Source organism: Drechmeria coniospora, chromosome 02 (genome assembly GCF_001625195.1).
Source record: "Drechmeria coniospora strain ARSEF 6962 chromosome 02, whole genome shotgun sequence".
In the NCBI taxonomy this organism is placed as follows: Eukaryota; Fungi; Ascomycota; class Sordariomycetes; order Hypocreales; family Ophiocordycipitaceae; genus Drechmeria; species Drechmeria coniospora.
This window is the reverse complement of record NC_054390.1, coordinates 2741757-2769435: the sequence shown is the minus strand read 5'-3', so window position 1 is coordinate 2769435 and position 27679 is coordinate 2741757. Positions and strand designations below refer to the sequence as shown.

The 27679-nt window shown below is 54.3% G+C and overlaps 9 protein-coding genes across 9 annotated transcripts; 3 read left to right on the top strand and 6 right to left on the bottom strand.

The window, feature by feature from the left end:
* Positions 1-348: 348 nt before the first annotated feature.
* Positions 349-3484, bottom strand: DCS_03902 (uncharacterized protein; the record flags this gene model as incomplete). The annotated part of the gene is made up of 5 exons (XM_040801215.1): positions 349-847; positions 918-1003; positions 1076-2722; positions 2775-3179; positions 3377-3484. 5 exons carry the CDS (start codon positions 3482-3484, stop codon positions 349-351), a joined length of 2745 nt encoding a protein of 914 aa, XP_040656248.1.
* Positions 3485-5010: 1526 nt separating this feature from the next.
* DCS_03901 (uncharacterized protein) lies at positions 5011-6282 on the bottom strand (the record flags this gene model as incomplete). The annotated part of the gene is made up of 1 exon (XM_040801214.1): positions 5011-6282. The coding sequence occupies one exon, from the start codon at positions 6280-6282 to the stop codon at positions 5011-5013; it is 1272 nt and encodes a 423-aa protein (XP_040656247.1).
* Positions 6283-8598: 2316 nt separating this feature from the next.
* DCS_03900 (mRNA cleavage and polyadenylation specificity factor complex subunit) lies at positions 8599-11065 on the bottom strand (the record flags this gene model as incomplete). The annotated part of the gene is made up of 5 exons (XM_040801213.1): positions 8599-8750; positions 8813-10227; positions 10301-10428; positions 10504-10669; positions 10728-11065. The coding sequence occupies 5 exons, from the start codon at positions 11063-11065 to the stop codon at positions 8599-8601; spliced, it is 2199 nt and encodes a 732-aa protein (XP_040656246.1).
* Positions 11066-13798: 2733 nt separating this feature from the next.
* On the top strand, positions 13799-14142 carry DCS_03899 (uncharacterized protein; the record flags this gene model as incomplete). Its single annotated transcript, XM_040801212.1, has 3 exons — positions 13799-13806; positions 13867-13991; positions 14054-14142. The coding sequence occupies 3 exons, from the start codon at positions 13799-13801 to the stop codon at positions 14140-14142; spliced, it is 222 nt and encodes a 73-aa protein (XP_040656245.1).
* A 580-nt stretch (positions 14143-14722) lies between these two features.
* On the bottom strand, positions 14723-16826 carry DCS_03898 (Sds3-like protein; the record flags this gene model as incomplete). The annotated part of the gene is made up of 4 exons (XM_040801211.1): positions 14723-15112; positions 15173-15656; positions 15723-15792; positions 15845-16826. The coding sequence occupies 4 exons, from the start codon at positions 16824-16826 to the stop codon at positions 14723-14725; spliced, it is 1926 nt and encodes a 641-aa protein (XP_040656244.1).
* A 906-nt stretch (positions 16827-17732) lies between these two features.
* Positions 17733-19567, top strand: DCS_03897 (nucleolar protein 12; the record flags this gene model as incomplete). Its single annotated transcript, XM_040801210.1, has 4 exons — positions 17733-17743; positions 17842-17911; positions 17973-19052; positions 19109-19567. 4 exons carry the CDS (start codon positions 17733-17735, stop codon positions 19565-19567), a joined length of 1620 nt encoding a protein of 539 aa, XP_040656243.1.
* Positions 19568-20203: 636 nt separating this feature from the next.
* DCS_03896 (alpha-tubulin) lies at positions 20204-21913 on the bottom strand (the record flags this gene model as incomplete). Its single annotated transcript, XM_040801209.1, has 5 exons — positions 20204-20679; positions 20742-21245; positions 21337-21647; positions 21718-21776; positions 21899-21913. The coding sequence occupies 5 exons, from the start codon at positions 21911-21913 to the stop codon at positions 20204-20206; spliced, it is 1365 nt and encodes a 454-aa protein (XP_040656242.1).
* Positions 21914-24294: 2381 nt separating this feature from the next.
* Positions 24295-25042, top strand: DCS_03895 (Ribosomal protein S19/S15; the record flags this gene model as incomplete). Its single annotated transcript, XM_040801208.1, has 4 exons — positions 24295-24309; positions 24419-24495; positions 24620-24916; positions 24973-25042. The coding sequence occupies 4 exons, from the start codon at positions 24295-24297 to the stop codon at positions 25040-25042; spliced, it is 459 nt and encodes a 152-aa protein (XP_040656241.1).
* Positions 25043-25798: 756 nt separating this feature from the next.
* On the bottom strand, positions 25799-26476 carry DCS_03894 (NADH-ubiquinone oxidoreductase 17.8 kDa subunit; the record flags this gene model as incomplete). The annotated part of the gene is made up of 3 exons (XM_040801207.1): positions 25799-25937; positions 26021-26259; positions 26357-26476. 3 exons carry the CDS (start codon positions 26474-26476, stop codon positions 25799-25801), a joined length of 498 nt encoding a protein of 165 aa, XP_040656240.1.
* Positions 26477-27679: the final 1203 nt, after the last annotated feature.

The window sequence follows — 27679 nt, the reverse complement described above, 5'->3', positions numbered from 1 at the left end:
TCAAGTCACCTGCCATGACATCACAGCGGCTCCCATCCAACCAGATCCATTTCATGACCGTCGAGAATACGAGATGCCGCAGCCATCATCCTGAAACTGAAAGTCACCCTCCACACCTTCGGTCACGGTGTCATGGAAGCATCTGCGTCACTGCCCCTCATTCTCGCCGCTAGCCGGACTGCGTGAAGTACATGTACATCTATCTACTGTACTTCACCTTCACCAGGCCGAACCAGTCACCAAGCCAAGCCATTAGAGTCTTGATACATTGTAAAAGAATTACAACAACCGGACATCAGCGAGAGGTGGTGAAGTGCTGTCAACTCTGGCACCGAAATACTCGTTTGCTCACCAAAACTTTGTCTTCCCTTTCCGCTCCTCTTGTTCCGCAACCGTGTCGTTGAATGTGCGCCGACCGTCTAATCTATGGCCGTTATCGTTATTGAGGCCAATATCATCCATTCCCGACATCATCCCCAGTGCCGGTCGGCAAATATCCTCCAAAATATCATCTCCTACGAGATGTTCAAGGGCCCAGGAAGCACTGTCCCCGAACTTCAGGTCGACATTTTCCTCGAGAATCGCTTTGGCGCGCACCGACGAGATCGAGGCCTCGTAGAATATGGGAGGATAGCCTCGATGGCCGCTCAGGTCGAGCGACCACTGCATCCGCTTTTCTTGCCGCTTTCGCGGGGATAGTCTCTTTACCATCGTTACCGATAGAACGCTTCCGCCTTTCACACCCTGACGGTACTCCGCCACGTGAAGGACGCGGACGGCGCAGACGGTTGCCCCCAGCCGCTCATCTGTCGTCGTCTCGACAATGATTCCGATATCGGTCTTCGACCTGCACGCCCATGATATGTCAGCTAGACCATCCAGCGGTTTGAGAAACGGCATTTTCATCGGCAACATACGTCACGGAAACCGACGCCACCAACGCCTTTCCGATGGCCGCGTGTGTTGGCGAGCTGTCGAGGCAGGTCGATCGTGAGATGAAGGCCTGCATGTCCCAAGCGTCATGGACGCAATGGAAAAACAGCCTTCCAACGTCTTCAGTCAAGCCTCGGCATACGTAGTCAAACGTCATTGCGTCAACCTCCACTACAAATGCATCCCCTACTCCAGAATAGCACGTAAATTCGTACGAGACCCGAGTGGAGGGAGAGGAGAAAAGCCAACTTGGCTCCCCCCGGGGCTGTTGTCGAACAAAGGCATCCATGTCTGGTCCGCATGTCGACAGCGTCGTAGAAAACCCAAGTTGATGCTCCTGCTGGTAGAGCATCATGAGCATTTCATCCATCGTAAAGTTGGGGCCTGTACCGACGTCGACCTGAGAGTGGCTGACATCCTTGACGTATATCCGGCCAAATTTAACGCCGATGGATACGCGTCCTGGTAAGAATGGCAGTATTTTAGCCATGTCCTTGACGCGCGCCTTTGCCTCGTGCAAGTTTGCCTTCTTCTTCATCAGCGTCACGTCCGAGATTTGTTCTCCGGCCGAGATCTTCCGCTGAACTCCCGGGCCATCTCTTGGACGTATTGGCATGTCTCTGCTCGACCTCGACATTGAATCATGTTCCGATGCATTTTTCCTGTTAGACTGACCCTGTGGAGAGGTTTGTGTTTCGACGGCCGGCATAGCGAACGATGAGCGCGATGTGCTCCAATTGCCAATTCTTCGTCCCGCCCGTTGCTTCATCGTCTCGCGAAGTATCTTTAGCTCGTCGTCGTTCCATCTTCCGAAGCAGGCCGGTTCATCCTTAACGCCGTTGCATCTATTGAAGCCATCCATCTGAGCACCTGGCTTAACAGTCGCGCTCAAGGGAGCCTGCAATGTCTGTGAAATTCCTGTGTCAAGAATGGTCGGGTACGGTTCCCATGTGGACAAGAGGTCAATCGATTGCTGTTTTGCGGGCTGTACCACGACTTCTTCAAGATCGATTAAATCCTCCATCGGTTTCTCGGCGAGAGGAAGGCAATTAGGTCCGGTTTCAGTATCACGGTCAAAGCATATGAGATCCTCGAAATCGTTGAGCTCGTGAATCACCTCCCGTGGTTTCGAGGCAGATACCATCGTTCGGTAAAAGTCGGCCATGATATAGTTAGCACTTCCTTGTTTTCTGTTGCCATGCTCGTCAAAATCCGCCTGCCCCTGCTGGAATGATCTAGTTTTCCATTCTTCACCAACGTACTCGGCGTTGGCGCGTTCCACGTCAGCTCTCCAGGTTTCGACGTAACGCTCCTGCAAAGAGCTTCTTGCGAGAGGTGCCCCACGAATAGACTCGGAGCCCTCTACCGGGGCATTCTTTACCGTGGAATTCTCTACCGTGGAATTCTCAACCGGGGGATTCTCATGCTTTGGTGGCTTTTTGGCGCCTGGAGGATATTCTGTAGTCTGCTTGAAGGCCGCTGTTGCATTCTTCTTCCGATATTCAAACCCGTCGAATGGACCAAAGACTTTTGTTGCGCCTATTTTAAGTCCGCCCTTGAAGGGATGACGTGTTTTGCCGGAGATGTAATCATTATTTTTTCCATCTAGGCGCTCCGTTCTCAACGTCACCGCCATCTGGAGGCGGTTGTACTCGTCTGCTATGTGTTCTGACTCCGTCGAAACGTAGGTTGAACGCTCTTGACCAACGTGGGATAGCCAACGGAACGCGAAGTTGAATGAACCAGATCCAGCCAAGATCATATGGTTTGTTTCGAAACCCCCGGTACACTGTGGACATGTTAACACCTCCTCGGGTCCGAGTCACATCGGAGATTCGTACCAAGATACGAATGAAGTTCCCCAACGTCTGGATTGCCTTGCGAAGAGTCTCTTCGCCAGAACTTGTGGCCACATACATTAAGTTGGAGGCCAAGTTGTGCGAAAGCTTGCAATCCAACCGGATCTCGAGTTCCTTGATGGTGGTTGGTGCTCCGGAAGCCTCCCAGATACTCTTGAGCTGATTCAGGAAGTTATTCACGGTCCATCCGTTCAGCGACTCCAGCCCTCGCCAGACCGCTCTGTGGCGAAAATTCGCCATGTTTGCAGGAAATCGATGGGTATCATATCGCCCATCGTCGACGTCGGTGCCGTTCTCAAGTCTCGTCCAAGGTAGGACTCTTGGCGAATCGCCCATGATTTTGACATCTTCTTCAGAGGTGCTTCCATGACCTGGCCTGATTTGATCCTAGCCTATCAAGTCAGTGTCTTCCTCCACAAGTGCCGTCAAGAGTTGCCGAAGAAATTTTGTGATCGGCTGCTGCTGATCTGCCGTAGCGATAACCTTGAGCCAAGGAACGTCGGGCTCGTAAAGTACTTCGACTATATCTTCTCCCTGCGGTCTCATGAGAATCGACCATTTTAGCTGTCACCAATACCACGTACATTCGGGTATTCCATTTTTGTCTTCTCCACGACATAATTGACACCTGCCGGGAGCAATGGAGGGTTACAGGATATGTAAAATTCGTTCAATCCGCAAATGGACCTCATGGTTCCTATTTGTGAGGATACGGACGTTTGAAGTTTGCGAGGGCGGTGCAAGTCCAACATCTCTCGTAAACTTCCTATTGCTGTCTGCAGTTTGCATGCAGTCTGTCTTGCATTTGGTGAAAGGACAACGGTCACCTCGGCAGTTTCGTATCACTCATCAACAAGACGCAGCCATCGAAATATAGGCCACCAGGCTCGGGAAAAAACAAGGGTCCAAGGCGAATGTGTAAAGCCGTGGCGAGCCACGCGTGTGGATGGCTATTGGGCTTCTACCACGTTGCCTTGTCGAAAATCCAGCCGAGTGAGATGCTTAAAGCTTGCAAAGGATGGGATGTTGGGGGGTGCAGGCTGGTGGGTATTTTGAAGGAGGAACAATGGGGCAGAGAAGGGAGCAGGAGGGAGCAGGAGAAGAGAATGTGTGCACAGTATTTTCGCCTGCTCTGTGCTTGGCCAGTGAAAGGAATCCAAGTCACGGGAAGGTGCAGGCAAGGTCATGTAGGTGTCCTCGCCCGTTATCCTCAAGCCTGAGGCACCTATGATTCCCGCTCCACAGCATGACAACCAGGTCAGGTCCCAGTACTCGCAAGGTGATGGGAACCAGTAGGTGCCTATATGGGAGAGCTGATACTATTGATGCAGACGCTGTCCACGGAGCATTGTCCATGGATGGATCCTCCTACCGAGTGCCCATCTGCCATGTACAGACCAAGGATGGGTAGGAGGCAAGTAACTCGGGGGTAGGTTTGCTTGCCCATCTGCCTCCTTGTAGGTGCCCTCGCCTCCGCGCCAAATCTGACTACAACGGCCCGACAGCACGACATTTCTTCACGCATCAGTCTGCCACCGCATGAGAGGCGAGGATGAGGAGGGAGAACGCCTGCACATCAGCCTTCGGTGCGAAGAGAAGTCACAGATCGTTACAGCCAGCGTTGTATGGCCCGCCATCAATCAATCCCAATGCGAGGCGCAACTTGTATTCACGGCCAGCCGGGTGGTCCCGCCTGGCTCAAGATGGTCCAGAAAGTACGAGTAAGGTGCACATGAATCACCACGACCGCTATTTCGCTCCGTCTGCCTTCAAGACAGCTGCCCAGAGCAGTCTCAGAATAATGATGCATGCCAAAATAGCCAGACCAAGCCATAGGCGCCGTGTTCTTTGGGTGAGAGTCAACCGCGCTTCGTCATGCTTGTTGGCCCCTTCTCTAATTTGGACAAAGGGAGACGACGTATCCAGCGTATCCAGGCTAAATGACCGTCCATCTCGTCATCGAAAACGGAATGGAAAGAAAGAGAGAAGAAGATTGGAAGTTGTAGGGGGAGGGGGGGTTGGAGTTGGCGTCGTCATTTGTAGCATGCGTGTTTCGTCCGTGCGGTCGATGGGCTGCGGTACGCGCACGGCGGAGCAGACGCGAGTCGATGTAGGAGGCTGCTGCTGATGCAGGTGTGCCCGTCCACGGTCGGGGGCGGACTGACGCACTGTCGTGAAGGTGGTTGGGTTTTTGAGGCAATCGGCAGCGTCAGGAGCGTCATCGGGCATCCTTGACGTTCTTCTTCACGTTCAGCGCCCACTTCAGCTTGGCCAACGCCGCCCTCGACTCGTCGAGGAGCCTCTCCTGCTCCTCTTCCCTTTGCTTCGCGCTCGATTTGATATGCCGCAGGTCGTCGTCCTGCACCCGCTTGTACTCGTCAAAGAGGCGGGCAATCTCTGCCTTTTCCCGCCTCAGCTCGGTGATGTTGTTGTTCTGCTGCTCGCACAGATCCCGCAGCGTCTGGATCTTGTCGTCGTCGGATCGGCGCTCCTCGACGATGCTGCTGATTTCAAGCTTCATCTTGGAGACGGCCCGCTCGACCTGATCGCCCTGGTCCCGCCAGTGGGAGGAGATGGCGTTGTATCGACCCTCCATCAACTGCGCATAGCTCGTTGCCTCTTCCACTTGCCTGTCCGATTCGGCCTTTGCCTTGTCGAGCGCTTCCCGCCAGCTCTTCTCTCGTTGCATGGCCGCCGTCGCCTTCTTCTTCTCCGCCTCGACCGTCGCGGTCAAGGTCTCGACCTGGCGCTCCTTTCTCGCCAGCAGCGTCTTGGTGACGTTGGCTTCGAGCAGCCGTCCCTCGTAGTCGCTTATCATGCGCTCCATCTTGTCCTCGACAAGCTTGGCGGCTTGCTTGGCCTCCTCGGCCCGTAGCCGCTCGATGCGGATGTCCCGTTTCAAGCCATCGTTGTCGCTGACCAGCTTGTTTATGACCCGGCCCGTCTTGCCGAGCCCGGCCTTTCCGATGGTCGAGTCCCACTGACCGGCCTCGGCCTCGGCGCCGTCGGACAGCATGGGCGAGTCGGGACTGGAGGATGGCTCCAAGGTGCGGACGCCATTGGCATGCCACCGTGTGGGCATCTCGCCGCTCGCATCGCCCTTTAACCTGGCAACCGGCGGCGGCGTGCTCTCGTGGTGGCTGCGGCCCATCGGGGACGTGACGCTCGCGGTGCTGTTGATGCTGCTGGAGAAGGCGCTGCGCTTGCTGTCGGGACTCGACTCGGACCCTTCGAGGCTCGGGACACTTCGTATGGTGGCCGAGCTTGCGAATGCGTGCTTCGGGGCCGTGCTGCCACGCCCAAACATGCTGCTGGCGATGCCAGTCGAGGCCGAATTCAGCGTCGACAGGGGCGAAGCATCTAAAGCGGTGTCGTCGGCCGCGGCTGCGCAAGTACCGTAAGCAAAGGGCAACGCCTTGGACGAGACGAGACCGGGAAGGGGCCCGCGGGACGGATTGGATTGGGAGCGAGGAGTCGTAGTCGCGTGCATGTTGCCATGGGCAGGTGTACAGAATGAACGAATTCCAGCACGATTCCTTCGCAGGGAGCCGACGTGCGAAGCCGGTCGACCTACTTACCGTACATTCATGCGTTCAAGCACACGCATACATGTACGTGCACACGCTCTTTGCGGATACGTATATTCATGTGTGTCAGGGTTGTGGAGGAGAATGCGTACCGTGCGCAGCGAGTCGATGAATGGCGAGTTCCCGCTTCTGGACGAGGAGGCTCTGAGGCATCAATCGCAGGGACCAGCCTTTGATTTCGGCGCGGATACCGGCGCAGCGACTTCTGCCCGTGACGGTGATGGGGTTGCTGTCGAGACTACGACCTTTTAACTTTCTTTTGGCATTGGCAAGTGGTGGGTGGTAGTAGGCAGGTTGCCGTTTGCCTGCCTTTAGCATTTATTTAGTACGTCTCGAGGTGAAACAGTGTTTTCGCGTTGTACGTGGCCGGTGCTGGCGCGTTACGTACCTCTCTAGCGCTCCGCAACGACTTGGTACCACGCAGCAGGGTACCCGAGGTTGTCGATACTTGCTTGCGTAGGCGAGCTAATACCTTGGTAAGTACCTGGTACTTGGAGCCGAAGTCACCCGCTCGCTGCCTTGCTGCATGAGTGAGTACCTAGTACGTACGGCGGCACTCACTAGGACTCCGCACCTTTGTCGTGGTGGAGTGCCTCACCACCCGTTCCTCAATGCCGTCGACGTTCTTCGTGCAATGCACTCTGGCTCCCGATGAATGGGGGGTCTACAAACTTGCCGACGCTACGGAGTACCGTCATCCCCAACCATACTTACTCCTAAAGGTAGCGTCGAGATATATGCCGGGCACCTAGTACGAAGAAGTAGGGTCCGAGCCGCGTGACTGTGTTTCGGGGCATGACCTCGAGCTTCCATAGGTGCGTACTGTACAGTAAGGTCAGTACAGTACATCGGTACTAGTACCGGGTACATCTGCCGACTAGTCGATACAACAACCAAACAATCGGTAGCCCAGCAACGAGTCGCGACAAGCCGCGATATCTGACCGTGCGTTTCTCATAACCAACCTGGTATTTGCAGTAAGTACTCCTGTTGTATTGCCTTAAACTACAAATATCTATCTACACGTAGGAGGTACCTCGTACATGTACTTGCCGACCACTTAAAGCCCGTCCTGCGAGCTTCATTGGGCACACAGGTAGTTTACTAGATGGTAATAACTAGTCGCAGCAAGGTAGATTAGTAGACGACGCATGAACTTGATCTACCAATCGGTACAAATACTGAATTATCTCAGCCTTTCAGTACAAGTACTCCGTACTTATATCGGTACTTACTTGTACATGTACTCTGTACACACGAGGCCGCCTGCTTCACATGTACTAGGAGCTTCCATGCAATTCCTGGCGCTCCTCCTTGACGAAGTACTTGCTTGTACACCTACAGGTACACTTGGTTGTATTCCTTTACCCCGTACTCCGTACTTGCAGAGTACATCTACAGTACGTGCACGTACGGAGTACTCCAAGCATTAATTATTTAGTATCGCTACAGAGTACTTAGGTTGGTACACAACTTCCATCATAATAGTACTCAGAGGTGCTGAGGTATTGGTAGGCAACCTCGCAAGGTCAATCAGCGCTGCTGGATTAATACGTCAAGGTTGCCCTCAAGCACCAGTTAACTGCTCACTGCAAGTAAGCAACCATACATACTACTTGATACCGCCACATTAGTACATGGTTCATATCTGTAGGCCGCGTTGCTTGTCAGACAAATGTCATGGCTCTGCAGCGTACAATATGGTACTCGGCAAAGGACGAGAGTGTCGGAATACCACACGCAAGCTACGTCTTGTACAAGCCATGGTCGTGTGCCGACTTGGCCCGCAGGGCACAAGACTTGGTCCGTCTATGCTACACCGAACGTTCGTCAGGCAGCCTTGCCGCTTGTTTCTGATCCATATGCTGAATATGGCCCGTCTTGCCATGCCCGCCCAGCACCACGTAGGCGCGTCTATACGTATACATCGCTTTTCACATCATCGGCCCCCCAGCTATTCGAACCGCCTCCATCGCCTGGCCGTGCCCCTACACCACCGAGTCTCGGCCTCGGTCTGGGCCCGGGCCTTCTCTCCGGACACTCCCATTGCTGCATCATCGCCAGCTCTCAAAGCTGCCAAGCCCTATGCGCCAGAGTTTTCCCCAAACGCCATTTCTCACGCCTGCCGCTTGCTCGGCGGGTACACCTTCACTTCGTACAGTACTGGCGTGGTGTAGTCCTAGTCCTGGTCTCAGTCTCGTCCCGGTCCTGTGGGAACCTCAGGCCGCGATGGGCGCTGATGTCGCCGTTGCCGCTGCCGTTGCCGTCGCCGTCGCCGTTTCTTCGCCGTCGGCCTTCTTGTTCGCCACCTCCAAAAACGCCGGACGGTACTTTGCCAGATATTTGCCTGCCATCGGCCGAGCGTCTTCGACTGGACGCGAGCACATCAGTCAGCGTCTGACTCCCCGTAGCATCGTCGTGACGGCGACTTACATTCTGTCCAAATGTCCTGCACCGTGTCCAGCGCAATCTCCTTGACCGGCGGTCGCATGATCACGAGGTATAGCAGGCTCGTCAGCGCGAGCTGCGTCACGCTGGGGTCGCGGCACATGTGTTTTATCCGCGACAGGATCGTCCGGTTGAGGTCCGGAATTTCGCTCAGGAAGCGCGTCAAGACCTTGTCCTGCGGGTGCAGGTACGGCAGGAAGCCGTCCATAAGTCGCAGCGCGCACTTCTCGTAATGCACCGGATGTTCTCCTCCCGCTCTGCTCTGCACTTTGTCGTTGTACCATTCCTCGCAGAGCCACGACACGGCGATGTCGGTGTGCTTGCGAAAGTCTTCCATGACGAAGTTGTACAGCACTTCGCGGATGTCGTTGCTGACCGTCCCCGGCCGAGGGCCGTCGACGTCTTCTTCGCCCTTGACAGAAATCTCCTCGAGGCCGGCCGAGGCGCGGGTCCCCAGACGCGTCAGGATGGACACCCACGCATCTCGACTACCAGAGCTCGCCGCGAGCCTGTGAAATCCCACCTTGTCCTTCTTGACCGTCGGCTCCTCGAGAGTTTTCATCATCTCCAAGACTCTGGCGATCGTCCCGCTGCCTGCTCTAAGCGCCATATCCGCCGTCAGCTCCGGCGGTGGCGGAAGGCTGAAGGAGGCCAAGGCGAGGCTGCTATCCAGCGCAAGTGGTTTGTCGCCTGCCGATGCCCCGTCGAGCTTGTTGAGAATCTGTTCCGTGTCCTCGGCTTGGTAGAAGTCGGGCTCGTAGTCGTCGTCGTCGTCGTCCTCGACGCCCAGCGGTGCCGTGTTTGGATTCAGTTCCGGCGGAGGCGCCGTCGCCAGCGCGTGGAGACGACTGCGGATGGCGTCGACGGCCGCCGTCAGCAGCTCTGGTTCCAGTCCCGCAAGGGCCGTCACGGATACCTTGGCAACCAAGGCCGGCGGCAGTTGGGAAATGTCAAACGTCTTCAGCTCGTCATTGGCGATGAGCGTAAAGACGTCCCCGAGAGAATGTGGTCCGGATCCAAGAGGAGGGATCGGGATGTGTGAGCCTACGACTCGCTGTCGTTTGACGTCGACGCCATCGTGAGCTTGCGGCTCCCGGGGCCGCTTCTTGCCGGCATCGTCGAACATCTCCGCCACGGCGCGCATGTTGCGCTCGACATGCTGCTGTATCCTCGGCACGATGGGATTGTGAGGGTCTCTCTTGCTGAGGTGAATCAGCAACAGCCGCACCGTCTTCTCCATCGACTTGACCATGACCCGTATCGTCGGCGTCGTCGGCGAGTTGGCCGCTTTGAGTGGGTTGAAGTTGAGCAGTGCGTTGATGATCCGACCCGACGTTCCAGGCCGGGTCCGAACGAGGATCGACAAGCAGTTGAGCGTTGCGCCTACGACCAAGGCATCGCTATAAAAATGAATCATGGGCATGAGCGTGGGGGGGGGCGCGATCGGGTGGGACGCGGCGAAATGTTCCTCACCTGCTCTCTTGCAAGTCGCCGAGCATGCGGTCCAGCAAGCCCGTAGCTTCTGCTTCCAGATTTCGCGGGTCCAGTGACTGGTGGTTTGGTGGGATCTTGTCCAGAGAAACGTCGAGGGCGCCGCCGTACTTATTTTTCGCCGATGTCAGCAATCATGATGGCACCATTATTCTGCCACGACAACAAGACGAATCAATACGTACGCGAAACTCGGAGCTTATCGCGACGGTCTGGGCAAGGACAACACGCTGGGCGAACTTGATGCAGCTGATCTTCACCAATGGCACCGCCGTGTCCCAGATGCGCAGTATTCTCTGCTTGATTCCCATCATTCTCTCCCATGTGACCGTATCGTAGCCGTTATTGATGCTACAGTATTCACGTCAGCTTTCATCTGTCGCGGGGGACGACCTCGCGCGTCACCTACATCCACCTCATGGCAAGAGGGTAGATGCTCGCAGCCGTCTGGATGACGCTGCGCAGCACATTCGCATCCTCCCTCTCATTCTCAGCTAGCGACTCGAGCGTCGTCAGCACGTATGGCTGCATCGTTTCCTTTTCCCCATTCGGTAGCGCGGGCGTCGAGAAGGCTTCGGCCAAGAAGTCGGCGCCCCATCGACGAAGTTCGAGCGGTGCCGAAGGCCCGATGATGGGCAGGATGCCTCTCACCACGCTCGGGTAATACTTGACGTCTCCGAGGACAAGTTTCCGAGCGTCATTGAGCTGGCGAACTTGCTCCGGCACGGAGAGCGTTGACGAGGCCATGATGGTGTCGGAGCTGCCGGAGACCGGCTGCGACTCCGAGAAGTGTGTTGTGTTCGTCTGAATGTGCTGCGGAGGGGCGGTGCAAGATCATGGGCTCGTTGCGGGCATTGACCCGGTGCAGCTGCGGTCGCGTCCTCGTTCTGTTCCTCGGGCGAAGCAGCAGCAGTAGGGGATGCCTTCACGCAACTCTGCTTGGCTCTCGGAAGAAGTCACTGGGTCAGCTCTGTGGTAGAGCTCCCATACTCTTCGCAGAGTTCCAAACCCGTCCTAGGATCTGCCGCCCTCGTGTCGCCCTCGGCGCAGCTGGTGCAAGATATGGGCGAGCTCAGCGCGGATTTGTCTATGGTGTCCCTGTCTGCGTGTCTTCGGGAGCCTCACGCCTTTTCTGACGATGCGCTGCTGAGAGAAGTATGAGAGTATGGGAACGGAAGTTTTGGTTTGATTGTTCGAGGAACGAGAAGGTCTTTGACCCACCTCGGCCACCCCCTGTACTGAGCTGAGTTCTCCGTGCATACAAGTACTGTACAGTACTTACTGTACTTACTCCATACTCCGTACTGATGGTTACCCTCAAGTGGGAGCAGGTACATCTGTACTCGCAAGACCACCTACAGTACGTACAGACTACAGTGCAGCAAGTGTACTTACTGTACTTGTAAATAGGTGTAAAGTTACTTACTTATACATGTATGCACATGTACACATATCCTTACAGCTGTACTGTACTGTACTTACCTAAGCACTCACCTGTACGCCTACCCGTAGGTAGGTACTAAGGTACCCAGCTGAGCAATACTAATACGTTGTAATAATAACATGTACTTACAGTACAGTACAGTACTGCACAACGACGGAGTACAACTACATGTACTTGCATGCAGAGTACGGAGTACAGTACCCCTACAATAATAATACTTACTTGCTTATTACAAGTACGGAGTAATACATGTAGTCGTAGGCTGGCTCCTAAACCCTTACGTCAAGATGCGTTTAGCCGAACGACACTTCCTGTCTTCTGGTGCAAGTACATACATGTACCTGCGCAGTACTTCAAATCACCCACAACCTTGAACTGCAAGTACAAAGGTACCCGGCGCTACCTACGCGTGCGTGCCCTGTTTCGTGACAGCCTCGTAACCGGATGTCAAGGTGCCGACAGACTGTTAGGGTGACGTTCATGTGAAGCACCTTCGTTCTGGTCAGTAATTTATAATACAAACACAGTAGCTATTCAAACATAACACAAGGCATTGTGTTGTGTTTAATATAAGAGCCTGTTAAAGTACAAAAAGCTAGTACATACAACAGTATGTATAGAGTCAAAAAGCTAGTGCATACAACAGTATATATAGAGTACAAAAGGTATACTAGACAGTAAGGTACTATTACGCTAATATATATTGTCGCTTAACATATTGTACTACTCAATATATATTGCTACTTAACATATCTTGCTACTTCAATATATATTGCTACGTAACATACATTGCTACTTAATATATATTGTCGCTTAAGGCAGCGATTGAGGCAGCGATTGAGGTAGCGATTGAGGCAGTGATTGAGGTACGATTGAAGCAGCAATTGAGGTACGATTGAAGCAGCGATTGAGGCAGTAATTGAGGCACGATTGAGGCAGCGATTGAGGCAGTGATTGAGGCACGATTGAGGTAGCGATTGAGGCAGTAATTGAGGCACGATTGAGGCAGCGATTGAGGTAGTGATTGAGGCACGATTGAGGCAGCGATTGAGGCAGTGATTGAGGCACGATTGAGGTAGCGATTGAGGCAGTAATTGAGGCACGATTGAGGCAGCGATTGAGGTAGTGATTGAGGCACGATTGAGGCAGCGATTGAGGCAGTAATTGAGGCACGATTGAGGCAGCGATTGAGGCAGTGATTGAGGCACGATTGAGGCAGCGATTGAGGCAGTGATTGAGGCACGATTGAAGCAGCGATTGAGGCAGTGAGTGAGGCATAATTGAAGCAGCGATTGAGGCAGTAATTGAGGCACGATTAAGGCAGCGATTGAGGCAGTGATTGAGGCAGATAGAAGTGTAACGAGAGTTAGTATTATTTACAGAGCGATCATTAGGTACGACAGTACAGTATATTGAGAAGTAGCAGCTGTTGGTTGTATAACTGACTGTTAACTGTATATAAGACTGTTAGTAATAAAATGGCTATTAGTATTAATAATAGGCTGTTTATTCGAAATTGCTAAAAAGCCAAAAAGTACTGTTATTTTTTGACAGCCGGATTTTTGTAAAACTGGCTGGTACATTTACGACATAATAATTTTCACAATACAGACTGTTAGAGTTGTTACTCCGTTCAATTGCTACAATATGTCGCAAGCTACACCACAAACCAGCCTTTGACAGTACGTCGATGCGCGAATTTAGGTGTGACAGCACCGAATAGCTGTGAAATGTACTAAACATCATGTCCCGTGACTGTCCAAAAACAGGGGGGCTACAGGTAAGTACTAATACAATCTGGCAAAAATGCTCATACTTACTAGGTAGGTAGGTATGTACTGTAGTAATAGTTAGCAAGTACATTAGTACCTAGTAGCAAGATAGTACTACCGTACTACAGAGATGTCAAGTCGGGTACCTGGCCCCTGTCAGTGGTGGAAGTTCTGCGCTGATGCCAATCAAGTCCGTCCGACCTTTCAATCCACCTACATCTACGGAGTACGACTGTTGGCATTCGGCCACTCCTAACCTTCAACATGCCTGGGTAGGAGTCCTTTTCATGATCAAGCGCGTATTGACAAGGTGTGCTAATCGATGCCGCCAGCGCACACTCCACATATTACGACCGTCGTCTGCGGCAAGGCCAGGCTCTCATCCGGGCCAGACGACCATATCTGTTCCGAAACACCGTCACCGGCCTCGGTTTGATGGCCGTTGTCGGAGGTATCTGTACGCTCGCTCATGCCTTGCGCAATATTTAACGCCATACGGCATGCTAATGCTGGGACCAGACTATTATACCCTCAACGCCGTCGGCCAGGACAACTTTGATGATGTCCGGGTGCCGGATGCGCCGCGGCAACCGGCAAATGCCAAATGACGCGATATAGAACGAAAGAAGGGAAATAGATCACATTTTAGGAAGCCACGTAGGGTGGCGTTATGATCACGGCGATGAACAGATTGTCGCACCCTTGGGATCTCCAGCGGCGTATCACCGACACACGAAGGGACGCGCCATTTCATCCTGCCTCATACCCAGAATGCCGAGTCATGGTTATCTACGGGGCTCTCGTTTACAATACTACCACAAATACTACCCTCATATACACCATACAAGTGCACGAGCAATAGTATCAAGCCCATCCATGATTCGTATGTACAAACGCCCACGTGCGTCGTGCGGGTCTGCTTCCGAAGCCCAAACTGGCGTTATACCTAGAAAGAAAACGCCGCAGTAACGCTCAAGCCCAGTCCGTCAATTCCAATTTTTCCATTTCTTCAACCCAAGTGCGCAAATCCTCAAAGCCATGTACAAAAAAGCTCAAGGGGAGCTAGGGAGAAGGTCGACGGCTCCTGTCCAAACACGGTCGAGATCTCCAGCTCCACCGGATGATAAACAACTGGCCATGGACATAGTATTTCTTTCGTTGCTTTCGTCATATGCTAGCAGCCACCGATCAATGGCCTGGGGCGGGGCTGCCGCCGACTCGCTCCATCAGATTCATGTTTCGCGCCTTCTCGGGAGAATTCGACGAGCGAGTCAGCGACGACGGTGGCCCATGAGCAGAAGCTGCATCATCAAGCGCAGCTCCTACATCCCCAAGCTCGGGTGCGATGGCTGCTTGGACAGCTCCGGCAACGCCTGCTTGCTCGACCCGGCCGTCGGGTTGGACGGAAGCAGGCTGATGCTGATGTAGCTTGTGAGACGAGTGGTGAGGGTTGGCCCATGGCGTGTCCTTGATGAACTGCTCGCCGGCAGGTCCAAGCCGGAAGGTTGGCGCCGCGTGATATTCCTCACGAGGGGCCGAGTGATATGGCGTGTGCTTCTGCCGGCTGCGTCGAACCTGCTGTAGAGTCCGGTCAGATACACTCCACATCTACCGAATGGCCTGGTTTGAAGAGCGTACAGCGATGCTGTTGAAATCTGCCTCCGCCTCAGCAGTCGACGCCCCCATCAGCTCGGGCCCGGCAGGGAAGCCCTCGTACTTGGCAAGGCCGGCTAGGGTGGAAACTTCCGTATTGTACGCGACGGCGTTCCGAACCCGTTCCGCCGGCGTCTTGGGGAACAACAGGCCGTAGTCCGGCAAGCTGTGCGCCTTCCGCCGGGCACTCTGCACCTCGTACCACTGTTGGTTCAGCTTTTCCAGTGCCTGCTCTCTCCTCTCGCGAACCGCCTGGAAGAACTGGCTCCAAATTTGCGCCCGCTGTGCTATCGTCCGTCGTTCGTTGGCTTTCAGCTGCAGCTCATACTCCGTCTCAATCTCCTGCAGTCGCCTGTTCAACCGGTCATCGATGCACTTCTTCATGTTCAGATAATCAAAGTGCGTCGGTTCGTCGGCCAGCAACGAGCGCTCTTCCTCTTCCAATTGTTGAAGTCGATCTCGGTAGAGTCTGCCAAGCGTCGTCAGTCAGCAAGCAGACGACGACGGACACAGGGTCGACGGGTGGGGCACACACCTCTCTCTGAATACGCCAAACATTTCCTCGATATGCGACCAGTCCTTGAGCGCCGCGTTCTTCCTCTCCACTGCGCAATCGGTGAGCAGATGCAGATTCACGGAGACATTGGGCGGGCTTACTCTCTTCGATGTTTCTCGCCGCCGCTTCCGCCTCCTCCTCGGCATCTCCCTCGAGCTCCCCTTCAGCCGGCTCTGCATCATCCTCGGCCGCAGCGTCCAGCTGCTCGGACCGAGCGTCACTGTCTGCCTCGCCGGCCGCGTCGTCTGATGATGCGCGTTTACGCGTCAGAGAGCTTCGCTTCGACGTCTTGGTCTCCTTCTCTTCTTGCTCCAGTGCCTCGGCGGCTTCGTCGCGGTTGGATGGCGAGTCGGGTTCGTCCTCGGCTGCGGATGGGACGCCGCTCGGCAAATTTGCCACCATGGTATCGTCCCCGTTCAGCGGTGTGACATCACCGGCATCTGGTTCGGGAGGCCCCAACGAGGACGTCCGCTTTCTGAGCGGCTGGTCCAGGTCGGGAATGTCAACGGCAGGGGGCCGCTTTCGCTTGCGTTCCTGTGAATCGTGCTTGACGTCTTCGTCTACGCTGGTATCGTTTGTCGTGGCAGGCTTCGCAGGGGATTCTGCTCCTTCGACACGGCTGGAGGCGACAGATTCTCCGTCGCCAGAGTCGGATTCGTTGTCGCCGTCACCCATGCGGGAGGTTCTGCGCAGCTTGCTGGGTGTGTTCTCGAAGATCTGACCATTGTTGTAGCGGTCGACGACGACATCACGCTGCCTCTGGTTCTTGGGCGTGTCATATAATCTTTCTGTTTCAGCCTCGGTGTCGTTGGCATCCGAGTTCAGATCCGACGCGGCGTCCGAGAGAAAGCTATCGGAGTCGGTGGCGCCTTTGTGGTCGTGGGGAGCCTCGTCGCCGCTGACGCTAGAATTGTCGCCGGCATCGTTGCGAGAATCAAGCCGCAGATGCTCGATTTCCTCGTCGTTGGCATCGCCATCTCCCACCTCGCTGAGAGGGCTAGAGACGTTGCTGTCCATCAGATCCACTGCCGCACCAGCCTCGACGGGTGACCGGGCGGCCGACGTTGAATCTGTCGCCGCCATGACTACGCCGAGGCGACAAGGCTGCGCGTGCCTCGCAGCTGTTCGGTTCGGGGCGTCCGTTTCGTTCGTGAGGGCTCGCGTTGATGAGCAGGCCGCCGAGTCAGCGAGAAGGGTTGACTGCCCAGCTTCGTCAAGGACAAGCGGCACGCGAAGGCCAAGGCCGCGGCCAAGTGTCGGTAATCCAGGTAGTGATGCAGAAGTGAGGTATACCGGGAGAAATCTCTTTCGGGAAGTGCAGGGCAGAGCTCAGGAGGATGGGGAGAGTAGGAGCGAGTTTGCAGTGGATTTGGCAGTTGGCCGACGAGCGGATGGGCGAACGACAAAGCCAGAGGGAAATGGGAGGATGGCGGCGAGTTGGGTGCAATGAGGTTGCTCCACGCATTCCTAGTGCCTAGAGGTACTTACTTGAAGCCCACTAATGGTGCTCGCCCCGGCTACTGGTTTTCCCTGAGCTGCGACCCACGCAGTGCCTGCTCAAGCGGCGAGCGCACCAAAAACCAGCCGAGAGCGGGCAAAATTATGGGGTGGGGCGGTGAGATGCGGCAGAATGGCAACTGGGGCAGCGCGGGCTGCGGCGGTAAAGCCAATGACGCATTCTTCGGGCCTCCACTCACAAGGCTCGTAAGGTCCTTTGCAAAGTTACTTACGGAGTACTCCGTACTGTACAGTCGATTGTCGACAGGCTCAAAAAAATTATGGGGGCCATATGAAAACCGTCATGATTTTTTCAGCCAGAGCATACAGCATATGATTGTACATGCGCATGATTTGCTTGTACTTATTCCCTATATGCTCCAGCCCTTACTCCTACTCCTTGCTACTCCTTGCTACTCCTCTCTATACGCGCGAAGCATCGTCCTCGCTATCCACACTCTTATTTAATTTGAGACTTTTGGTACCAGGACCATGGCGAAAAGGTACGTTGGACTGCAATTGATCTTACTGCCCCTGCCTCGCATGTTGCGAATATTCCATCCTGCGTTATTCATCCTTCGCTTGCTGACATTCGAAACAGAGGAGCCTCTGCGCTGAGTGTTGCCTCCAAGGCGATCGATCCTACCCTCGATGCACTTTTCTCCTCCAGTGTAGGTTGCTTCAAGCCCGGTCCCCTCTCATTCCACGCCACCATCGCTCACGCTTTCACAGTCAGGTCCTGTGAAAGCTCCCGTCAAGTCCCGCTACACTGCGCCGCCGGAAGCGAAGGCGGCGCCTGCAGAGGGATCCAGTGACTCGGACGACGATGAGGAGGAGGGGGATGATGAAGTACTCTCCGAAATCAGCGAGGAACTTGACGACGGATACACAGACGAAGAAGGCACTGCTTCTGAGCCTCTCAGGGTAGAGGAAGACGAGAGCCAAGAGTGTGGTGAGGACGAGAAGCAGGCCGCTACAGCTGCCGAAGCCGTCAAGTCGACGCAACCGAGGCAAGAGCGGAAGCGCAAGAGGAAAGACGACAACGATGGTCTCGAAGCCAATTACCTGGCGGAACTGGCCAAAGATGACGATCCCTCGCCCGCCGGGAAACGCCCCAGGAGCGAAGGAAAGAGCGATCGAAAAGGAGAGGATGCCAGCGCTGAGGATGAGGATGATGACGTGCCCATGCACGAGACGGCGACGCAGGAACCCAACGTCTCCGAGATGGAGAAGGCGTCACGAACCGTCTTTCTCGGCAACGTCTCCACGGACGCCATCTCCTCCAAGTCGGCAAAGAAGACACTGATGGAACATTTGTCATCTGTGCTCGACGCGAAGGCAACGCCGCCCCAGACTCTGGAATCGATCCGCTTCCGCTCAGTGGCCTTTTCCACCGGCTCCATGCCTAAACGTGCTGCCTACATCACCAAGTCTCTCATGGCTGCCACGACCAAATCCGCCAATGCCTACGCCGTCTTCTCCACCACTGCTGCGGCCCGCAAGGTCGTTTCGGAGCTGAACGGAACCGAAGTCTTGGACCGGCATCTCCGAGTCGACAGCGTTGCGCATCCCAGTCCGATAGATCACCAACGGTGCGTTTTCGTGGGTAATCTAGGATTCGTCGATGACGAGACAGCCGTCCATACGAATAGTGACGGCAAAACGGTCGAGAAGAAGCGCAACAAGGTTCCCTCGGATGTTGAGGAGGGCCTGTGGCGGACATTCAGCAAGCAGGGCAAGGTCGAGAATGTGCGCGTCGTGCGGGATCCTAAGACAAGAGTCGGCAAGGGGTTTGCTTACGTGCAGTTTCAAGTCAGTTTTTCATGTTTCCTTCTTCATGCTGCAGCTCACTAACAATCACACTCCAGGACGGTAACGACGTTGAATCTGCAGTCCTCCTTGACGGCAAAAAGTTCCCCCCGATGCTACCCCGCGCTCTTCGCGTAACACGAGCCAAGGACCCCCGCAAGACAGCCCTCAACCGGGAACGCGCCGCCGCCAAGGCAGAAGCCGCCAGCAGTGACGGCCGCAATACCAAGTACAAGCATAAGGCAACCCCCGAAGAGAAAGCGGCCGCTGGACGAGCCAGCAAGCTTCTTGGCCGCGCTGGTGCCTTCCTGCAGCGCAAGAAGCCTCATGCCAACGGCACGGCAGCCAACATGAAGACGCCCGAACAGATTGTCTTTGAGGGGCGGAGGGCGTCTTCAAGGGACGCCCTATCCAAGGACCTCAAGGGCAAGAAGGGTAAGGGCAAGAAGGGCAAGGGGCGTCCCGTGACCCGGGCTACACGGAGGGCGCAAGACTGGAAGAAGAAGAGCGCCAAGTAATCACAAAGCGACTATAGTGATGAGCTATGGAACTCAATACAGGGTTTATGGGTCGCAGGGTGGGTGTCGACCTATCTGCTACGTGATTCTGATCGCCTTGGCCTCGACGCATTGACAGACGCCAGTTTATGTCCGGCAGGGTTTGTAAACTACTTTGGAGAGGCATCACCGCCAACATCTTGCTGGCCACGGACCACACGCAGGAAGTCGTATGACTGCGCTTCGCCTTAATAGCATTCGTACCACGATTCTTTCCATGAAAATATTTCCGAAATGATAAAAGGTTCGCGATCACGGACTGGTGGAGCAGTATCAACTTCAAAAGGCCTGCGTGCCCGTTTTGTATAGAAACCCGGAAATCGTCTTGCCTATGTGAAGCCAGGTCCAAAAATACCATCCTGGAGGAATGTGACCATCCTGGAGGAATGTGGTCCATACATTCGCAATGACGGCACCAAACTGTTACAACACCGTCCCCATCACGTTCCGAGTTGCTGTGGGACAAGGGGACTAAGGGGTCGTGGGTCGGCGTCCTCCTCGCCCATCGTCAGCTTCCCAGGGCCGGTTGCCGTAGAAAAATCAAGGCCAGATTAGCGTGCCGAAGGTGTCCTCCATCGCGAGCTTGCCCTTTGCCATCTAATACTCTTCCTCCTCCTCGTGATCGAAAGACTCGGCGGCAACCTCCTCATAGTCCCTCTCGAGCGCAGCAAGGTCCTCGCGGGCCTCTGTGAACTCTCCTTCCTCCATTCCTTCACCGACGTACCAGTGGACAAAGGCACGCTTGCTGTGCATAAGGTCGAACTTGTGGTCAAGGCGGGACCAGGCCTCGGCAATGGCAGTCGTGTTGGAAAGCATGGACACGGATCGGTCAACGGAAGCAAGGCCGCCATCCTCGGCAGAGACAGGTACGGCCACTGGCTTTTGATAGTTGATGCCGAGCTTGAAGCCTGTCGGACACCACTCCACCAGGTTGAACGATGCTCGTGCCTTGATTGCAGCAATGGCGGCATTGCAGTCGCGGGGAACAACGTCGCCGCGATACAGAAGCGCAACGGCCATGTACTTGCCATTCTGGGGGTTGCAGACAACCATTTGATTGTTTGGCTCGAAGCCTGCTTCATGTTAGCCGCGGAACTACCCCTACGTTGTGGGACGAGTCTTGCGGGCCACGTACACTGGAAGGTGAGGTCGTGAACCTTGAAGCCTTCGTGGGCACTCTTGGACGCCGACACAACAGGAGCATAGCTGATGAGGGGGTAGTGGATTCGGGGATAGGGGACAAGGTTGGTCTGGAACTCGTTCAAATCGACGTTGAGGGCTCCATCGAATCGAAGTGACGAGGTGATGGAGCTGACGACCTGGGCAATCAGACGGTTCAGATGGTCGTACGAAGGGCGGGGGATATCGAGGTTGCGGCGGCAGATATCATATACGGCCTCGTTATCGACGAGGAAAGTGCAATCCGAGTTCTCGATGGTGCTGTGGGTAGACAGAACGGCGTTGTACGGCTCGACGACGGCGGTGTTGGTACGGGGCGAAGGGTAGACGGCGAACTCGAGCTTCGTCTTCTTGCCATACTCGGCAGCGAGCCGCTCGAGGAGGAGCGCGCCGAAGCCAGAGCCGGTGCCACCGCCAAAGGAGTGAAAGATGAGGAAGCCTTGAAGGGATTGGCAGTTGTCTAATCGCAGACATGAAATTAGCACCACAACCGCCACATACCCGTTTCGGTGCAAGGTTAGTCTGTTGTTGGCCAGCTGGCGGGTTCTCACCGGCAACACGTCGAACGCGGTCGATGACGTTGTCCACCATCTCCTTGCCAATAGTGTAATGACCACGGGCGTAGTTGTTGGCGGCATCCTCCTTGCCGCTGATGAGCAGCTCGGGGTGGAAGAGCTGGCGGTAGGGACCAGTGCGGATCTCGTCTATGGGAGACGGGTCGAGGTCCATGAATATGGATCGAGGAACATGCTTTCCGTTGCTTGATTCGGTGAAGAAAGTCTCGAAAGAACCCGGGTCGCCGATGTCCTTAGCATTGGGGTCAGGTCTGCCATCGGCACCGAGGCCGTGCTCGAGAAGATAGCTGTGTATGCGTATTCAGCGGGGGGGCGGTTCCAAATTTGGGGACGGAGAGTCGATCTGCGTTCACGTACAGTTCCCAGGCAGCATTGCCGAGCTGAGTACCAGCTTGGCCCAGGTGAAGGTGAAGGATCTGCCAAGTACGTGCCGATTAGCAGCTGGCGAATGGACGAGGTCGACCAGAGAGAACGGCGACTCGCGGGGTCGGTAAGCTCCCCGCGGAGTCGCGCCGCTCGACAATCAAGGAGCACTCACCTCGCCCTTGGTCATTTTTGCTGTATGCCTCGGAGAGTTAGAGAACCGTTCGGCGGTGGGTTTGGTTCTTGGCGATGCTGGGACGGGCGGAGCAGGAAAGTTGTCGCGCTGCACGTGCTCGAAAGTGAAGCAAGTACGTAGCAGCAAGAAGTCTGAAGAGGTACTGACTATACTTACTTACCGTACTTACGCCTACAAGTACACCTAAGTACTTGTGCTCGCATGCATAGGCCGTACTGAGCGGAGTGCTTGTAATTATTAGAGGGGGGCGATGAAATCCAGCTGGGTACCTAGGTAGGTTGGTGTGGGCTCTTTGGCGGGGTCCTCAACAGCCAGCCCGTCCCGTCAGGGGCTTCAGTGGGATTCATGGGCGGCATTGGGGGGCGGATTTGGCGGGGTTGCAGAGACATGGTTCCTGCGGGAGTGCTGCTGCTGCTGCCGCGCCACTATGCCGTCGAGCCGTCATTGGCTACTTCGACCCTCACCGCTAATTTGCGGCACGACATATTACTTACTTACAAGTTAGGTATGGGAAGCATTGGTATGCAAAGGTACGGAGTAATAATCACAGTACTCCGTAGGCCGAAATACGTAATTCAGTACAGGCAACCATACCACTGCGGTAGGGAGATAAGGTGAGGATCGAGGGGCAGGTACTTGGGCGGTATTGCGATGCGCTTGACATCGCAGACTTAAGCCGAGGACTGATCGCAACTCTCCACCCTGCGAAACTAACAACACGAGAGACTGATGTGAGTTGGGGGAATCAAATTAGTTGCAGCTTGGAACAAGATAATTGACCTAGCTTTCTTTTCACCGCTAACCAACACACTCGTAGCTTTGCTCGTTCCGGCAAAGGCGCATCAATCGGCCCATGTGAATCATCTCGCTGGAAATAAAGAATTTGGGTCATAGATGGAAGATAATAACACAATGTTTTGGCCTGTCGCCCACTCTCCCTACCTATTCCAACCAGTCCCAACAAATAGCAGTATGAGTATGAGAAGGCGGTAGTCCAGAGTCCTTGATGCGACCTACAACTCCTGATGGGATGTTCGTCGTCATAATCAGTATCCTTCAGCCAGCTCCAGAGAGTTCAGTACGTCCAGGGAACAGTAGAACAGGCTGTAGACGAAAGAAGTGCCCGGGCTAACGTGGGTGGCCCTTGTGTCAAATAGACACGCTATGGGAAGTAAAGGGGATGCATGGCCCATCCATTGCCACACAATTCCAAGTCTGCCAGGTCGGTCAGATGGTTGTCGGAACGAAGGAAGCGCCTACGCAATGGTGATAGCATCGAGGAGGCGCCTAAACGTTGTTGGAGGAACATCACTAAATGGATGATTTATCAGATCCGCCATCCATTATACTAGATCGAATGTATTGCTGCAAAGGCACCCTTTGTGACCGTAGCAGCTAACATTGCCAATCCAGCCAAAGTCCTGCCATCAGTATTATTAGACAAGCTGTAATTTATATTCAGAAAGATCACTAAATATCCCCTCCGGGGTGCCTCGCTTGTCCCTACCTCTGTTTCCTGCCCCTGCCTGCCTGCCTGCCTATCTGTCTGTCTGTCTACCTGCGTATTGACAGCTTCATCCATTATTCGTCAATTTCATCGAGGATATCACATTCGGTACTATTTTCTGCAGGACCCTCTCCAATATTGCAGGGACGTCGTCAACGACTTACTACAATGGCCTGATAAAACCGAATATATTCCAGCGGGAGGAGGCGAATTTCTGATTCTGACCAGTTGCCGGAGGGAGGACTTGAGCGCCACGCCTTGTTTGACTCTCATTAATAAAGCAAAGCTGCAGGCGTTCTCCCTCAATACCCTCGGCTTCCGTCGACGCCTCGGTAGCACCTTTGCAATTAACAGCAAGTACGGAGTACTTACATGAAGGTGTAATTGCAAGAACATGTAAAGAGAAGAGGTTACATACTTCATACTTGTACTATACGTACTAACGTACTTATCAAGTACGGAGTATTACTCCGATGTACTTAAGTATGCTCCGTACTCCGTACAGTACTCCGTACATGTAATTAATATTACTCTCAGTACTTAAGTACGGAGAACGGAGTACCGGGAATCGAAGAGGAATCTGCATTAATGCATACCCCGCTTTACAGCATGTCCGATCGGATAATCACCGGCAATTTTTCATGCCACCCACAAATTGGCGCCAGTCGCCAGCGCCAGCAGAGTAAATGCGCTTCACCCACGTGATGCGAGGGGCGCAGGGCTCGAAAACCCTACCAGGAAATTTTAGGGTGGCCTGGGCTCTCAACCCGCAGGCGATTCAATCAGACCTTCCACGACAGCATCCCGGCCATCACATTCGCTCGTCGATACATCGATAAGCGAATCCAGCATCACCAGAACCGCGATCATGGCTGACGAATACGTACGTGTGCTCCTGGAACGATCAACACTGTCGGCTATGGCGAACGACGGCTTCGCCTAGGCAATCGATGATGGGCCGATGGATGATGATGCTGACTGTCGGCTTGCAGAACGCCGAGGAGGCCGCTGAGCTCAAGAAGAGAAGAGCGTTCCGCAAGTTCTCCTACCGAGGAATTGACCTTGACAAGTACGTTTGCCGGAGATTTTCCCTCGCGACCCAGATGAGACGGCAAACCCGACAGCAGCCCAGTGGTGAAGGGGGGGATATTGAATCTTGAAACAAGTCATGCTGACTGTTGGTCCACGTTCAGCCTCCTCGACCTCAGCTCCGACCAGCTGCGCGATGTCGTTCACGCCCGTGCCCGTCGCAGGATCAACCGTGGCCTGAAGCGCCGCCCCATGGGCCTCATCAAGAAGCTCCGAAAGGCCAAGCAGGAGGCCAAGCCCAACGAGAAGCCCGATCTCGTCAAGACTCACCTCCGTGACATGATCGTCGTCCCCGAAATGATTGGCAGCGTCATCGGCATTTACTCCGGCAAGGAGTTCAACCAGGTGGAGATCAAGCCGGAGATGGTTGGCCACTACCTGGCCGAGTTCTCTATCTCATAGTACGTGTCCCAACTGACCCTGTGCCGTCAACGAACAGACCCTGACCCCTTCGCAGCAAGCCCGTCAAGCACGGTCGACCCGGTATCGGTGCCACACATTCGTCTCGTTTCATCCCCCTCAAGTAAGAAGGTTGCGGTCTTGGGTGGTTTCTGCATTCACGGACATTTACGGGCGAACAGGAATGGGTTTGGTAGAGGGGCGATGCCTCTACTAGCTACTGATGACAATGGGTACCATGATAGTACAATACAGGAGCATTGTCCTCTTTTCATCGCAATTCGTTTCTGCCAGCCGTGTCCCCTCATCAGATTGATGAAGTGCAACGTGTTTGCCGCCGAAGTGTTGTTGCCAACAGCCATGTTTTTCGTTCGAGGTCGCGTATTATGAAGGCACGTCACCTCGCCGGATCCATCGCCACCGTTGTTGTGCTGCTGTTGTGATCTGTTGTCCTGTCGTGACAAGCTCTCGAATCCGATTCGAGAATGGCATGAAACTTGTTTCGGCAGCAAATCTGTCTCAACCGAGATGCGCATCCCTGATGGCGGGAGAAGCTCTAGAGACGACCACCAATGGCCTGTCTTGAATGCAGTACCCGCGCGTGATCCAGCCACTGGGGGCTCGAAACGACATGATGAACAAAGGTCATGACGGCCACCTGGGTGAAGAACAGCGGGTTTGCATTCCCATCTTGAACACTTCATACGACGCAGAATGAAGAATGATTGATTCGACAGACTAACCGCATGAGAACAAATGCACAACGTAAGGATCAGAATATGAGGAAAATCAGGTTCACCAACAAGGTCACTGGTAGTCTTTCCACAGGCTAGATTCATCACCGCTCTGCGGCATAACTAAAGCCGTGCGCCACCACCCTCTCCCTACTCCTTTTGCGCCGCAAGCTTCTTCGCCTTACGATCCTCGTCCTTTAAATGCTGCTGCCTGTAGTGCTCCACGACACTGTCGAGGTGCATGAGATGACCGGCTTGGATATTCCGCGGCGCGTGTGACTGAAAAGCTCTATAGCGAGGTCAGTATTTGGCTTTGAACTCTGATCAATTCGGCACAGGACAAGAGTGAACGGGTCGGTGGACGGGACATACTCGGGGTATGCGACGTCAACGAATCTGTGCTTGTTGGAGGCATTCTCGAACAGATTGCGGTCAAAGCCGGCCTGCTCCATAGCCTTCGTATGCAGCGCGTTGATCTCTTCCCAGTCTTCTGCCCGTGAGGTATACTTGCTGATAAAGTTGGTCAAAGACGATTCCTCGTCCTTCTTGGGGGTAAACTGGTAGAACAGCACGCCGCCGAAGAACAGCCCAACGGTGGCGATGGATCCTTTCTGCGGGTTGAAAGACGAGCATTAGCATCGTATCCATCGAAATAGCCGACACAAACGATTCAAGGAAGGGGTAGCATGGGTGGCAGCAGGTCCGTACCCCGAACGACTCGTTGACCTCGGCGGGTTTGTGATGGCTGTGGGCATCGGAGGCGTAGCTTCGAGTCGTCCGCTGCAGCCGGTGGGCAATTTGGCCGGCCCTCCGTCGTGCGGCGAACATGGTTGCAGGGCTGATGTCGTCAATTGAGGCTGGCCGGATCAGGACGACGGGAGGAGGTTGCTTGCTGGATGGATGGTTCGAAAGTGAGGTTGTCGGCGGAAGGCACACGGCGATTAGGTAATCGAGATATGGCCAATCAAGTTTGGATAATTATGCTAACAATCTCGGCGTTGCTGAGAACAGTACTTACGGAGTGCTCCGTATTACTTGTACTGTACGGAGTACTTGTACTTGTAATACTACAGTAGACTAAAATCAAGTACTGAGTACGGAGTACAGTCCTCCGTTAAGTATGCAAGTACTCCGTACGGAGAACTTGTAGCCAGCCTCTTGACAGTAATACAAGCACTGTAGGGAGTACCTGTGCAAGTACATATACAAGTGTAATATCATACTTACCTCAGGACAGAGTAATTAGTTGTTATAATACCATCAGAGTGAATGGAACCAAGTATGACATGGACAGTGCTAATACATGTACTTGTACACCTACTTGTACGTGTGCGTACATGTACTTGTACGCCTACTTGTTCGTGTGCGTACATGCACAGTACATGTACATCTTGCATTCCCATACTTGGTGGCAAGAGCATTACATGTAATTCTACTGCATGCACCGTTGTTCCTCTGCGCACAGGTCCCAATACGCATAGAATAGCCTCTGGAATTTACATGTAATTTCCATCGGAGAAAGATATGCTTACAAGTTAGCGGTACGGGTGTGAAGTTGCCAAGGTTGGCGATGCCTCTAGAAGCTGCATTTGAACGACGTGAATCTGATGCAGATATTCGAACAAACTCCCACGATAGTCACGTAAGTAGAGCTAAAATGGTCACGGATCGTCGGATGCCGCGTTCCGTGACAGGCCAGAGTTCATCCCCGCGCGTACATGTAAAAGCCAAGCAAGCTCCGGCAACTCATTGAGTCTCCCATGCAATATCATTCGCTCGGCAAAAGTGCGACAGAATTTCAGTCCAGACAGACCCTTGGTGGTGGAAACCGTGGCCGTTCCTCTCCATCCTGGTAGCACGGTCTCGATCTTTCCAAAGCACGACACACCGTCGTCAACGCTGCCATCCAGAACTCGGTCAAGGCCGCTCTGGTCATGGTGCCAAAGCGTTCTCGGCGAAGTCCTCGGATGCTCCGTTCTTGCGGCATCGGCAATTGAGCCACCTGCGTGTAGATACATGGATTTGGATGGC